General features: G+C 41.4%; 1 protein-coding gene across 6 annotated transcripts in view; it reads left to right on the forward strand.

Annotated features, from left to right (window-relative positions):
• Positions 1-12646, forward strand: part of CLSTN2 (calsyntenin 2) — a 405855-nt gene that overhangs the window by 80462 nt on the left and 312747 nt on the right. The window contains exon 1 of one of the 6 annotated variants that reach the window (XM_069024915.1): positions 9137-10238. The exons of 2 other annotated variants lie outside the window; for them this stretch is intronic. Coding sequence is in view for 2 of the 4 variants with exons in the window: in XM_069024910.1 (XP_068881011.1) it covers positions 10667-10925 (259 nt within the window). In the remaining 2 variants the exon portion in view is untranslated. Of the gene's footprint in view, positions 1-9136; positions 10239-10413; positions 10926-12646 lie in introns of those variants that run through there. 3 more of the 6 variants (XM_069024916.1, XM_069024910.1, XM_069024912.1) reach the window with 3 other exon arrangements.

Genomic DNA, 12646 nt, shown 5'->3' on the forward strand with positions numbered 1-12646 from the left:
CCTCAGCTATTTTTTATTAAAATCTTCTGTTATGTTTTAATGTGTTTATTACCTAGTTTGCTGCTGATCCTGCACTTATAATTTAAAAAAAAAAAAAAAAGGAAATCTTACAGCAAACTTGATATGCTTAATTTACAATATAATCACACTTCTTTTGATTGATTTAGTAAGGTGGGAACAGCTGAGAAAAGGAAAGCTTGTTTTGAATGTTCTGAACAACCTATCAATCAATTTGCTTGGCACAGTGCGATGTGATGGCACTTAAATTAAATGATGAGCTTGTGGGGGGTGTTTTGTCTGAGATGCTGTGTCCCAGAGACTCCATGTGAAGCTGATGGATGGCCAAGATCTGTCCACACTCAGCTTTCCCAGCTCAGAGTAGCCCTGGAGCACTGTCTCAGTTCCTGGGAGGAAGGCAGAGCCGCCTGCTCCCTCACAGCTCATTCTGTTGTGACAGAGCTTTGCTAACTGGGGTGCTTCCATTGCTCAGCTGAAGGAACTTTCCCACTCAACATTCCTAGAACTCCGTGGAGGGGGTGGTTCTGCTTAGCCATAGAGTTCCTGTCTGAAGGTGTCCTGGTGCTGGTTTGGAGGCTCCTGTGGGATGAGCCACATGGATAGGAAGGAGCTGGAGGCCCTCTTGGAACAAGGACTGGGAAGTTTGCTTTCTCTTTTACTGTGGAGTTACATTCATCTTACATTCTTACATGGCTATCAGCAACTGCATTGACATTGCAAACCTCCCATCTAAGTAGGCAAAGTCACTATGTGCTTACTAAAAAACCTTCTAGGAAAAGCAAACATTCCTCTTGATTAATGGACAATTTTAACCTGCTCAGGGTACAGGCCATTCCTTATTGATCCATGAGCAGCTGAAACAATATCATACTGCTTGATTGGTTTTGTATTTTAATAATATTTTTGCTTTATCTATTAATTGGTACCTATCAAATTCTAGGAGATTTTAGAGGCTAATTTTTTTTTGTATTACAATAACAACTTTTCTTGTTATCACATCTAAATTGCAGCCTTTCCAAACTTAAGTTACTAAAGCACAAAAGTGACTTTGTTGTTGCCAAAGACAGATGAAATGCAAATGTCAATCACTTGTTGGGCAACTGCTAAACAATCCTTTCCTACCGAGTATTGGGGATTAGAAATTTCACTGGGAAATTTGCAGTCTCTGCAGCAAGACTCTGATGAGATAGTAAGAAAATGCAGCTCTGTGAAAAAGCTCTGCTTCTTTTCCTTTGTATTTTGTTAGTCCATTTACAGTAGAATTTGAGTCACTTAGTGGGCTAATAAGTTCATTTTAAATTCATTGCCTACCACAAGTTTTGCTGAAGTTTACAGTCCTCAAAAAAGTCAATTCTCAATTACTTGGAGGACCAGCACTGTCCTTGGAAGTATAGCAAAATTTAATTTTCCAAACCAGAGCAGTTTCACCAACGATATTCTATACAAAAAATAAATACACTTAATCTGGAGTTCTGTGTTGCCAGAAAGTTAGTAGATGAAAAGGGCATGGTAAGTCATGTAACCTCATTCAGGCAGCAGGCCAAAATCTTTTCTGATTTTTAGAGAATGGGATAGGATGCCTTGTGTTCCAATGAGCTATTTCTGCAAGTTATGGTTGGTAATGGCCACTTAATGTGTCCCCTGGTATTGTAAACAAGGCAGGATAGTTTGGAGGAATACTTCAAATTTGGCTCACAGGATGCATTTAGGAGAATCCTTCTGGCCTCCTTTGGTATGGTTGGCTCTGAACCATTTAATGTGGAAAAAGGTTCCTTGCTTACATTTTATTTATGTACTAAAACTTATCACTTGGGGAAATTGAGAATAATTGCAACATTTATCACCTTCACAGTTAAAGGATTACTGATTCTGGAAACTCTAAGCCTTATAGTGAGCCAGGACATCAGTAAGTGGGATATTGCAATAGCTCCTGTATCAGTTATCAAGCAGCAGTGTGGACACTGTGGATTTGGAGATTTCTTCTATGACTAAATCAGGAGCTTATTTGTCCTTGGCTGTATTAGAGTTTCCTGTAAGAAAATTACTGTTTTGTGGAAATCTATGCTGAAGAGATAGCACTGCATTTGGAATGGTTCTAGGATGTGAACTCTGCTGGTTTTATTCCCTTTAGTTTAGAAACCCAACAAATAAGGTTATATTTTTAGGAATTCATCTCGGCTCCCGGAATGATGAATCTGCTATCTCTGCCCTGTGTATGTAATTCCTCTCTGAAGTCACTCTGGGTTTCTCAAACTCATTTTTCAGAAGGACTTGACTGCAATTCCTTTGTTTGGTTTCAGCTGAATTTTGCTAAAATTCAGAGGTTCATGGATACCAATGTGGATGCATTTCAGCACTGAATCTCTCTGCTGTAATTTTTCCATAATTTATCATCCTTGGAAACATTGTCTTTCAGTACAGCTTTTCTGACTGCTTTCCAAACCATGTTTTCATTCATCTGGGTGTGATACAGTCACCCACAAAAGTCACAGTAGTTTCTCTTCTACAGAGAAGGGCTCAGCTGCTGCAGAGGAAATGGGCACAGTCAGAGCAGTAGAAGTTGCGTGCTAACAACAGCACAATGTGAGGTACTGCTGAGGACCCAAGAACTTTGATTCCCTGTGATACAGATACAACCTGTGCTGATCTTTAACACAAAAATGATCCACACTGCATTGTATTTCCCAGAGTGGGGCAGAAAGCCCCCAGTGCTGTGACTCAAGCACACAGGTTCTTCCCCATTTCCCGAATGCCTGGAGCTCTGTGTGTCTCTGGATGGCACTCTTCACCTATATTCCCTCCGAAAGGATGAGCGCCTGGAAATACCAGCTCTTGCTAAGTGATCAGCCAAAACAGAGCAGCTCTTGGCAGCTCAAATCAAACAGCACTAAACCTAAAATGGTTACTATCGAGAAATATGCCTCAGAAGAAAGCAAAATAGATACGGTATAAGATTATATTATTATAATAATCAAGAGAAATCAGACATGGGGAAAAAGGTAGGAAATTATAAGGAATTATCATCAATCAAGAAAAAATGAAGAGCAGCAATTTAAAGTAACTGGTTCAAATTTAGCTTGAGGAGGAAATTTTACGGTGAGTGGAAAATCTTTATCTGCATCAACACTTTTTGACATTCAGCCTGATGTAATAATGGTAATTAAAATACAGGAAAGGTAGCACTACGGCAGTGGTAATAGACATGTAGAGATTCCAAGCTTTGACTACATTTTTGTATTAGAATATTCTTTTCCTGCAAAGGTGTATTTTTTCATTTTGAAGTCTATGAGTTGGTAAAGGGAAGCTGTGCTTTGCCAAATAAATAGAAGCTCTTTAAGTGTTAGTTTAGAATAACTTTTTACAAATAGAATGTGAAAACCTCATAGATTTTTGGCTCTTTTGCATTAATTTACAGTCTGACACTTTTTCTAGACCTTCAGGAAGTGTTGAGAAATACAGAAACTAGAAGAAAGTAGGCACAGCAAATAGTGATTAACTGAAAAGTCAATACATAAAATATTTAGGGTGAAGTAAACAAAATGGTCATTTAAAAGTTCTAGAACGTGGGAAAAGTGCAAGAACTGACAAAGTTCTGAAGAAGGTATGGAGCGTGAAAAACATCCTATAGAAATTTTGTTGTGCTGTCTGATGGGAGCCATAAAGGGCACTCAGTGTGGATAGAAATGCTGTAATTTTTCTCTTCAGTATCGTTAAAATTTTGTCAAATCACATTTTTAGTTGGGCTTCAAAGGTCACCTTTGGTATTTATTGTTATTCCCCTTCCACACATTCAAATGGCCATATTCATGTCCTACATGGATTCACGTCATCCCTAAAGTCTGTAAAAAGAGAAAAGGAGAATAAAATGAATTAGCATGGGCTATAAAGCTTGCAATGGGGTTTCAATTTACATCTTCAGCTTTACTGTGCTATTTACAGACTGTTCTGTACGCAGGAGAGGAAGGTTGGTTTGAAGGCAGGAAATACGAGGAAGGAGAAATAAATGTTTTGAAGAGTTAAAGAATTTGCTTACTGTTCCTTCAGGTGACAGCATTTCCTCCCAAGAACTAAGAGTACTGTAGTTACGTTGGTGTTCTCATTTCCTCTGGATATTTTAAGTTACCTAAAGTGCTGCCATCCAAGTTCAGCAAGCATGAAGTCCATCTCATGAAGAGCTGACTTAGTGTTCCACAAGGCCACGTTTTTGGCTCTCTGAGTGCACGAAAAATGGTCCCAAAGAAAGGCCCTAGTTCAGCAGGTTGTACAGCAGCTCCAATTTTATGATCTAATAATCTGAAAACAGCATTATACACTTGTGCCAGGCACCCTACATTCACTTTTCATTTTGTTTGGTGCAAGCCACAGCGCAGATGTTGATCTGTCACCTTTCTCACACTCTCATTTGATCATCCAGTGTCTAACCAGTAACCAAATAAAAACTCATTTATTGCTTCTGGGGCTCAATTGCTAATGCAAAATAGGAGAGATGAGAAGGGTTGTTACTTTTTACAGCAGGAATGACATTGAGAACACTCTCACAAAAGAAATAGGGGAAAATCTGAGGTGTTTTGAAATCATGTTGTTATGATTAATTACTTTTCCATTGAAATCTTTCTCAAAAGTATAAAAATATTAATTGGGGGGGACCCCAGAAATAAAACATAGCAACTTACTTGAAATCAACAGTCACTAATTTAAATGTACATATAAGACTGCATTGCCCACACTTTCAGAAGGGGAAGTAATTTATGGTGAGTGGATGTGGGAAGCTGCAATTGTAGTTCTGCTGGAGGCATTAATCTCCCTATCTGACTAGTCAGGATCTGAGACAGTGCCCTGGTTGTGACTTACACCCAGTGGTTTTGATACCTTTGGATAGAGGCATCAAAAACTAATTCTAAGGCAGACATTACAGAATTGAAAAAAATATTTATACAGTGTGTTCCTGGCTTAATTTTCTTGAAATTACATCTTGGCTATAGGAAAAATACTTATTCACTTCCAATTTTTAATTTTAACTGTATCTTTTCCAATTTGGATCCAATGTTAAGGTTGAAACCCTGTGTTACCTTCATTAAAATTTTTCCATAGATTTGCTAATTTTCTTGTTCTCTGCTGACAATCTCATTAATGCAATAAAAATACATATTATCTCTGCTTCCAAACTGTATTTTATTTACATAAAATGTAAAATGTCTTAAATGTAAATGTCTTAAATGAAAGATCTAAACTGGATAACACAAAACAAGGGCAATAGTACCCAGTAACTCATACTGAAAAGCCCAACACCTAGTGGGTGTTATCTCATTCATTAATGTTAAAATAGACTAAGAATCTTGTTTTTGTTAAAAGGAAAACAATTAAAAGCCTAATACAGAGTTAAGCACTCCACTGGGGATTCCATGAGCTGGTTGCCTGAATAGCGTTGCTCTCTTTGTATTTTAGAGATTCAGCATGCTGTTGTGCATATAATCATTGTGTCTGTGAACATGGAGGGGCACAATCTCCAACTAAAGCTTTATGGGGAAGTTAGGTGGGTGGGATCGAGTCAGCCAGGAAGGAATTTGGTGGGAAGATCCCAAGCCTTGCCAAAAGTAGTGCAGGATTGTGAAAGAGAGCGTGCTGTCAGGGCTTGTTATCCGAGTCATTCCAAAGCACATCCAGGAGCGTGGTGGTGATGTTAGCTCAGATCTGAGCTGTCTCCTACCCAGTTACCAGCTTCATTTTCATCCAGACAAAAGTGTTTTACACAGGTGTCCATCAAAGGCCTGTTTGGATGTGATTAAGCAAGATTAATTTTAGCATGTAACATGATTTTATTTAGTGATGTCTCACTCTAAAAACCCAGGAAGGTTCATAATGCATTAAAAACAAAAACTGCTTTCAAAATAACAAACCCATGTGTCTCTTATGCAGCCTAAAACGGGATCTATGTCTTTGAAACTGAGGAGTATGACAGAAGCAGAGTGTGAAGGCAGCAGGGTTCCGTGTTAATGACTGAAATTCAAAAAGAGCTGAGGAACTGAGTGCACGTTTTCCATTATACTGATTAGCCATTGTAGGGTTAAATATACTTTCAGAGCTCTCATCTGTATTCTTAAACAGGAATTACAGCATTGTACACAAAGTGTATGAGACAATGCAATAGCCTGTCAGCAGTATTAATTTCCACCATTAGAGCTATTTGGCTTTGGTTGGGTTCTTAATGGTATTTAAACAAATACAGTTCTCTCCCCACCTTTCATGTGATTTTTCCTTCCGCAAAAGGCCCTTTTGTTTAAAAACCTTCCTGATGGTTATAGAACACATGTATTTATTATTCAGATGGTTCATTTATTAAGAATAAATAATTTAAGTACATTTTCTTCTGTTTAATTAACACATTAGCAGTTGGAGCATATATGGGAAGTAATGTTTATATTTATACTAATTTCTCAGGCTGTTTGTTTTTTTCTACTTGATGGCCACCATAATTATTTACTGAAAGTTCCTGACTTGCGTAAGTCTGCAGAAATGCTTGCAAACTTCTAGAGAGGCAATGGCACCTGTAGTAGAAGTAGCAAAATGCTGCATCATTCTCTTCATGTCCTCTGATGTCCAAGGAAAGTTTAAACTCATGAAGCAAGAACAAATAATCACATGGCCCCAGGCATACTTCATGCTTGTTGGGAAGAAACACAAATTACATCATTGTTATTGCTGCTGCATTTGGCACACAGGAAAATGATTACTTTATATTCACCAGCAAACCTAAAATTTACTTCCATTCTATTGGAAACTTATTTTTCTATCCTGTGACTGCAATAGCAAACTTCTATGTATCATATGAAAATGCATGCTCTATAATCTGTATTTTAAATCCATTTTCTTCCTTAAAATGACACTTAGCTCCTTCCCCTTTTTGTTTCTCCAGCATGAAAACATAATGCTATTTTCTTTGGTAATGCTTAAACATCTTCTAAATGTGATCAAATCGAGATTTCTGTACCTTAGTTAGTTGGCTGTTTCTAACTATACCTTAACACTGTTTGAATCATGGCTGTAGGCACTCAATCAGATTACCTGCTTCCCATTTTTGGTATTACACAAACATGTCCTAAAATAAAATTATGAAGAACTTAGAACCTTAGACCCTGATCCTCCAACCAGCGCTACAATGAGGTTTGCTATAGGATCTGAATTATTTTTATTTACATACTGAATTCTTTTTTATGGATGACAAAGTGACTTTTATAATGTTAAAACAGATTCTTCTTTCATGATTTCATTTATTTTCGTTGCTTTAGTTATTTTTTAACTAATGGAGTCTAATGCACTTAACATAGAGTAATCCCACTTTATACCTGAATATTACTGCCAAGTTCTCTCTTCTTTGTTACTTAGAAAATCTAGTATTCACCTTGATATTAAAAACTTTTATTGAGAAAACATGAACATCCCAATAGTTAAAGTTCCCAGCTGAATGTCCTGATATATCATGAAGTTGTATCGACCATGACCTTGGAGCAACCCAGATTTCTTCAGCAAACTCTGCCTGTCAGGGTTAAATCCTGGCCTCCAGCAGTATCTTGAATCCACACTACAGAAATTATGATAAAAATAATCTTTACATCTCCAGACTCAAATGGATCTTTCTGATAGACTGCCTCTGGTGCCAGGTCCATGTCAATAATTTGCAGTGAATACATGGCTGTGACCTTTTCCCCCTTGTTTTAGAATTTCTATTGTACAAGACCAATAAACCATGTCAGGAGAAAGTGGCGGTTCTAGACATGCGAATGGATGGATCTCAGGTCAGAAGTAATCCTTCAGCACGTTCCTGTTTGGGACTAAAGAATACATCTCCCTGCTGTAATGGTTCTGTCAAAAATGTATGCAAGGAAAAATGGAAGGATACACTCAGTTACACAATGATTAGGAAGAAAGAATAAAATGAGTAAAGAATTTTCTACTTGCTTTCTTAAGCCCTGATGAAGGCTGTAGGAGTTAATGGGCACACTGGGTTGTGAAGCAGTATTAAACAGAAGAGGTAATGCCAACTATCTATTATAAATTTCTGCACAATACCATATCATCATCATTATTGTTTGTAAACCATTCTATCCATCTACATCCATCACCTGTATTAGACACCAGCAGAAGACTGTAGAACACCCAGGTTGTCATATCAATAAACAAACACAATCAGTAAAAAGGAGAAGAGTTTTTGATTAAGGTACCAGAGATGAAATTAGGTTTTAATTCTGACACCACTGTAATGTTATCTACATTCTCATGTTATCTACAGATGAATACACTCTAATGTTATCTACAGATGAAGCCTCTTCATTGTTTGTGCTTCAGCTCCTTGCCCATGGAATGGGGCAACATTTGTCCCTTTTCTCTTCTGTTATCTGGCTTATTTATTTAGGCTATAAGTTGTCTGAGGAGATGCTTCTTCCTGTACAACGTCTGCCTTGCAAACCTGCTTTCTACATCCCACCTCCAAATCAGTTGTATTTTGGATTGTTAGTAACAGGCTCATTCTAAAAATGCGATATTTTCCAATTTTAGCTCCCTCAAAGACTTGCTGGTTCCCATGTAGGAAAATGCCCTCCTCTGAATTATGATGCTGTGTTTATATATATATATGATTTCGGAGTGTTAGTCCACAGATCACATTTTTCACCTTTCACAAAGTTGGGTGTTGTGTTAAAAAATGCTTATGCTGCTTGCTACTATTTATTTATTTCTAAATTAACAAACTACAATCCTATAGATTTTAAAGTTCCTTCTATGACTTTACAGTATTTGTCAGTGTGACCACTATAAATGTGGACGATTTTGGGCAGGATCACCTGGCTTTAATGTTATGGCCATTGCTGTTTATATTAAATCTGTCTGCACTATATTTAATATCTGCCTGCAGGTGCCGGATTTCGGGCACTCAGCACCGCAGTGCCCCTTTCAGCAGCTCAGCTGCTCTGTCTCACGGCTGCTTTCCCCAGCCCGGTCCCGCTGTGCCCTGTTGGGATGGGGAGGGACGGGCACGCCATGTGTCTGAGCAGGAACCCTCCCTGTGCACACAGCCAGCGCTGCTGGGCAACATTTCACACTCTGGGGCTGCAGCACTTTCCTCCTCACCAACAGAAAAAGGCTGAATTCCTTATCGAAGAATCTTCTTTAGAAAGATGACAAAGACGTGAATGCTGGCAAAAATTTAATTTTTCTGTATTGTTTTGTGGTATTCAAAGTTACATTACTTCTGATTTTCTCTGTTTTTTTTTTAATACATTGTTCCATTCAAGCTCACAATAGAGATTGCAGGAAAGCAGATTCCATAACTAATTAGTTGAGCAGTCAAAAAGATCTTTAGAAGTTTGTCCCAACAGTTTTAAATTTTTTTTTCTTTTTCCTGAATGAAATATAACAGTAAATATGTATTTCCACACATCTTCCTTAGCAGATGAAGCATTACATATTTGGTTCGGAAAAGGGCTTAGGTTCTTGTTTCTGTATCCCATCCCATTTTTTCTCCATGTGTGTGGACAGAAGGAGGAGGGAATCCTGCATTCCATCTATTCAAAGCAAATTGCTCAATGAATCATGCTTCTAGCACTACATACAGAGAAAAATAATGGAAAGGAATAGTGATAGAGACCTAAACCCAAAATATTGTATTCAACACCTGTGATGTCTTTGGTGCAAAAGTTACATGGCATTCTGTGGGACGGCCCCTGGTGTTGCTCTTAGGCACGAGATGTTCAGGTACCATTTCAGGAGAGCATCCCGAGGTTGCTCTGTCACAATGACAACACTCCCGCAGCCAAGTGATCAACGAGAATCCCTTGGAGCGGTGATTGTTGGAAGTACTGGCTTTTCCAAAGTCAGGTGGCTTTGATGAGCAATTTTTGGGATAGAGCATAGATGAGGGACCAGTTGAAGCAGGGAAGGGACTTTGCAGGGCATAGACTACCCTGCAATAATTCCTTGTAGCTCTCAAAGCTTATAGGTAGCTAATATATTGCAGTCAGTATAATGTGTAATCTTAATGTGAGTGTCCTCGCGTTTGTTGGTGCTTTCCTTCCAGAGTATCTCAGCTGTCTGCAATCCTGGTAATGAGTTGCACCTGGGCATAATTTGTGAGGCCCCACCCCCCAGCTTTCCTTGCCTTCACAACCTGACCCCCACAGCCTTTCTGCATTGTTCCAAGCCTCAGCAGTGCAATCTCCATGTCTAAGGTTTGTCCATTTATTGTTCATTTCTCCCCTTTACTAAAACGTTTGCAATTTGTCCTTTTCCTCCAACAAAAGCATTTTATGTTATCTTCCCACTTTGGGTTTCCAAGATCTTCTATTTACCTCCAACTTTACTGAACTGTTACTTTATCTTTTCTTCTCCGTTCCTTTCTTCCAGCCACCACCTATGTGTCTTCCATTCCTGGTGCCCTTGGCGTCCTTCACCAAAGCCTCGTTTTCTTCCTTTCCGTCCCGTCTCCCTCACTGCCCACCGTTCTGCCATGTCCTTGTTCCCGGCTCGCTGTGCCCTCCCCGTGTCCCCAGCCCGGGGCCGGCCCTGCCCCGCGCCACCGGCGGTCTCTCCCGCGGGGCCGAGGTGACACCTGCGCGGGCAGGTGCGCGGGGCCGCCCTCCCGGCGGCGCCTCGGCTCATGAATATTCGGGCCTCCCCTCGCCGTGACGTCGCCGCGGTCCCGGGGCGGGGGCCGGAGCCGCCCCGGTGCTGGCAGCGAGGGCGAATGACGGCGCGGCGGCAGCAGCCTCCGCCCGCCGCCTCGCCCCGCACACAGCCGCGGCTAGCAGCAGTCGCGCAGGGCCGGGGATGCGGAGGCGCCGCTGCTGCTGCTGGGGCCCGGCGGCGCTGCTGCTGCTGCCGCTGGGGCTGGGCAGCCTGCTCGCCGCCAAAGGCAGGTACCGGGGCGCGGCTGCCCGCGGACGGCCACTGAGCGCTGGGGCGGGGAGGAGCGGAGCGGGGTGACTCCTCGCCCTGCGCGGGGCTGAGCGGAGCTGCCGGGGCTGCCGCGCAGAGCCGCCGCTCCCCGCAGAGAGGGGCACAAAGTTTGGGAGGGCGGGGGCTCGGCGGGTCGGCAGCGGGTGCCCGCAGCTCGCCGGCCGCTACTTTCCCGGGGCGATGCGGGAGCGGCCGGGCTGGGCCGGGCGGGAGGTGCCGCTCCTGTGGGAGCCGCGGATCGGGCATGGGGTCAGGACTGCGCCTCCGCGGGCTGGGGCTGGGCCGAGCTCAGCGGGAGGAGAAGGCGCTGGAGCTCCCCGTGGCACGGGGTGACCTCCGCCCGCCGCTCGCGGTGCCGCAGGTGTAGCGAGGGTCCCGCTGTTCCGCAGCGCTCCCACCTCCCAGCCAGCCTTGCCCCTTCTAAAGGCTCTGGTCTCACAGGTGTCGGGGATTTCTTGCCTCTGCTTGCGTTCTTTTCCCTCGCATTGTTTCCATGCAGTTTAGGACTGGCTTTCAAACCCCAAGTTTTAGAAACTTAGTTTTGAGAACTCTGTCTCAGTCTATTTTATATTATTTTCAAACGTTTCAGTTGCTCTTATTTTTTATATGGGGCTTTGCCGTTTATTTTATTTGTGAACATGTGTGTGAGACAGAAGAGAAAACTTCAGTGTTTGTTTGGCGTTTGTTTTCCTAAGAAAACCGCAACCAACTGCTTGAGCCGTAACTTTATGAGGAAATTGATTTTTTCCAGCAAATGTTACTTGACTTCGTTTACATTTACGTGTATGAATAGCAGAAAGTGACTGTAGGAAATGGATTGTGCCTTCTGTTACTAACCCAACGTACCTTGGTGTCCTGGTGGAAATACAGTGTTTTCTGGGCAGGTTAACATCTAACACGCAACATTTTGATGGAGGGGAGTTATTTCCATCCTCTTTACTTTCTAATTTAATTCAAGGTAATTATTTCCTTTATAAGGATCTTTTCTTTATATAAGGGTGTGAGCTTTTATTTCTTGGGAGATGTCTTTTAAACGCTGCCGGTAGTTCACCAGACGAAACGGGGTCGTTCTCTCGTTGGGCTCTTCTGTGCCTTTCACCACTGGAGGGCTGCAGAGAACATTTTTGGAGAACAGTAGCCACAATCTGCCAGTACTTGGTGGCTAAAAATAGGCATTTCAGGGTTATTTATATTGATATTCAAGTGCTTTAAGTTTTTTCTTATTACTTTATTGGATATAATTGGATATTTTCAAAGACTATAATGCAGTACTAATAAATGGAGTAAGATATCTTGGCATTATATGCAGTTAATATTTGATATGCCTTTTTTTTCCTCCACCTGATCGGTAGAGGAAAGAAAAAAAGGGTTCATTTCAGCAAGAACCTGGTGCTACTTTCTCCTTGCTCTCTGTTTTTCTACAGTAAGCAAGTTTTAAGTCAAAAGGCATTTTGTGGGTATCTCGTGGACACAATTGCAAAGCTTGGTACTGTAACCATAATGTGGACTTGGGGCTTGAAGGTGCGTTCTGGTTGGAGACACAGGTAGGATGTGGTGTGTAGAAAACTCCTTTGGTGCCTTGAGCATCCTGTTGTACAGAGGATCAAAAAACCCAAAGATAATGATTTCAGTTCTCATCCTATCTCATCTTCTTGGCTGTGCTCTGCTGCCTCTCATTTAA

This window comes from Aphelocoma coerulescens, chromosome 9, assembly GCF_041296385.1.
Source record: "Aphelocoma coerulescens isolate FSJ_1873_10779 chromosome 9, UR_Acoe_1.0, whole genome shotgun sequence".
Classification (NCBI taxonomy): Eukaryota; Metazoa; Chordata; class Aves; order Passeriformes; family Corvidae; genus Aphelocoma; species Aphelocoma coerulescens.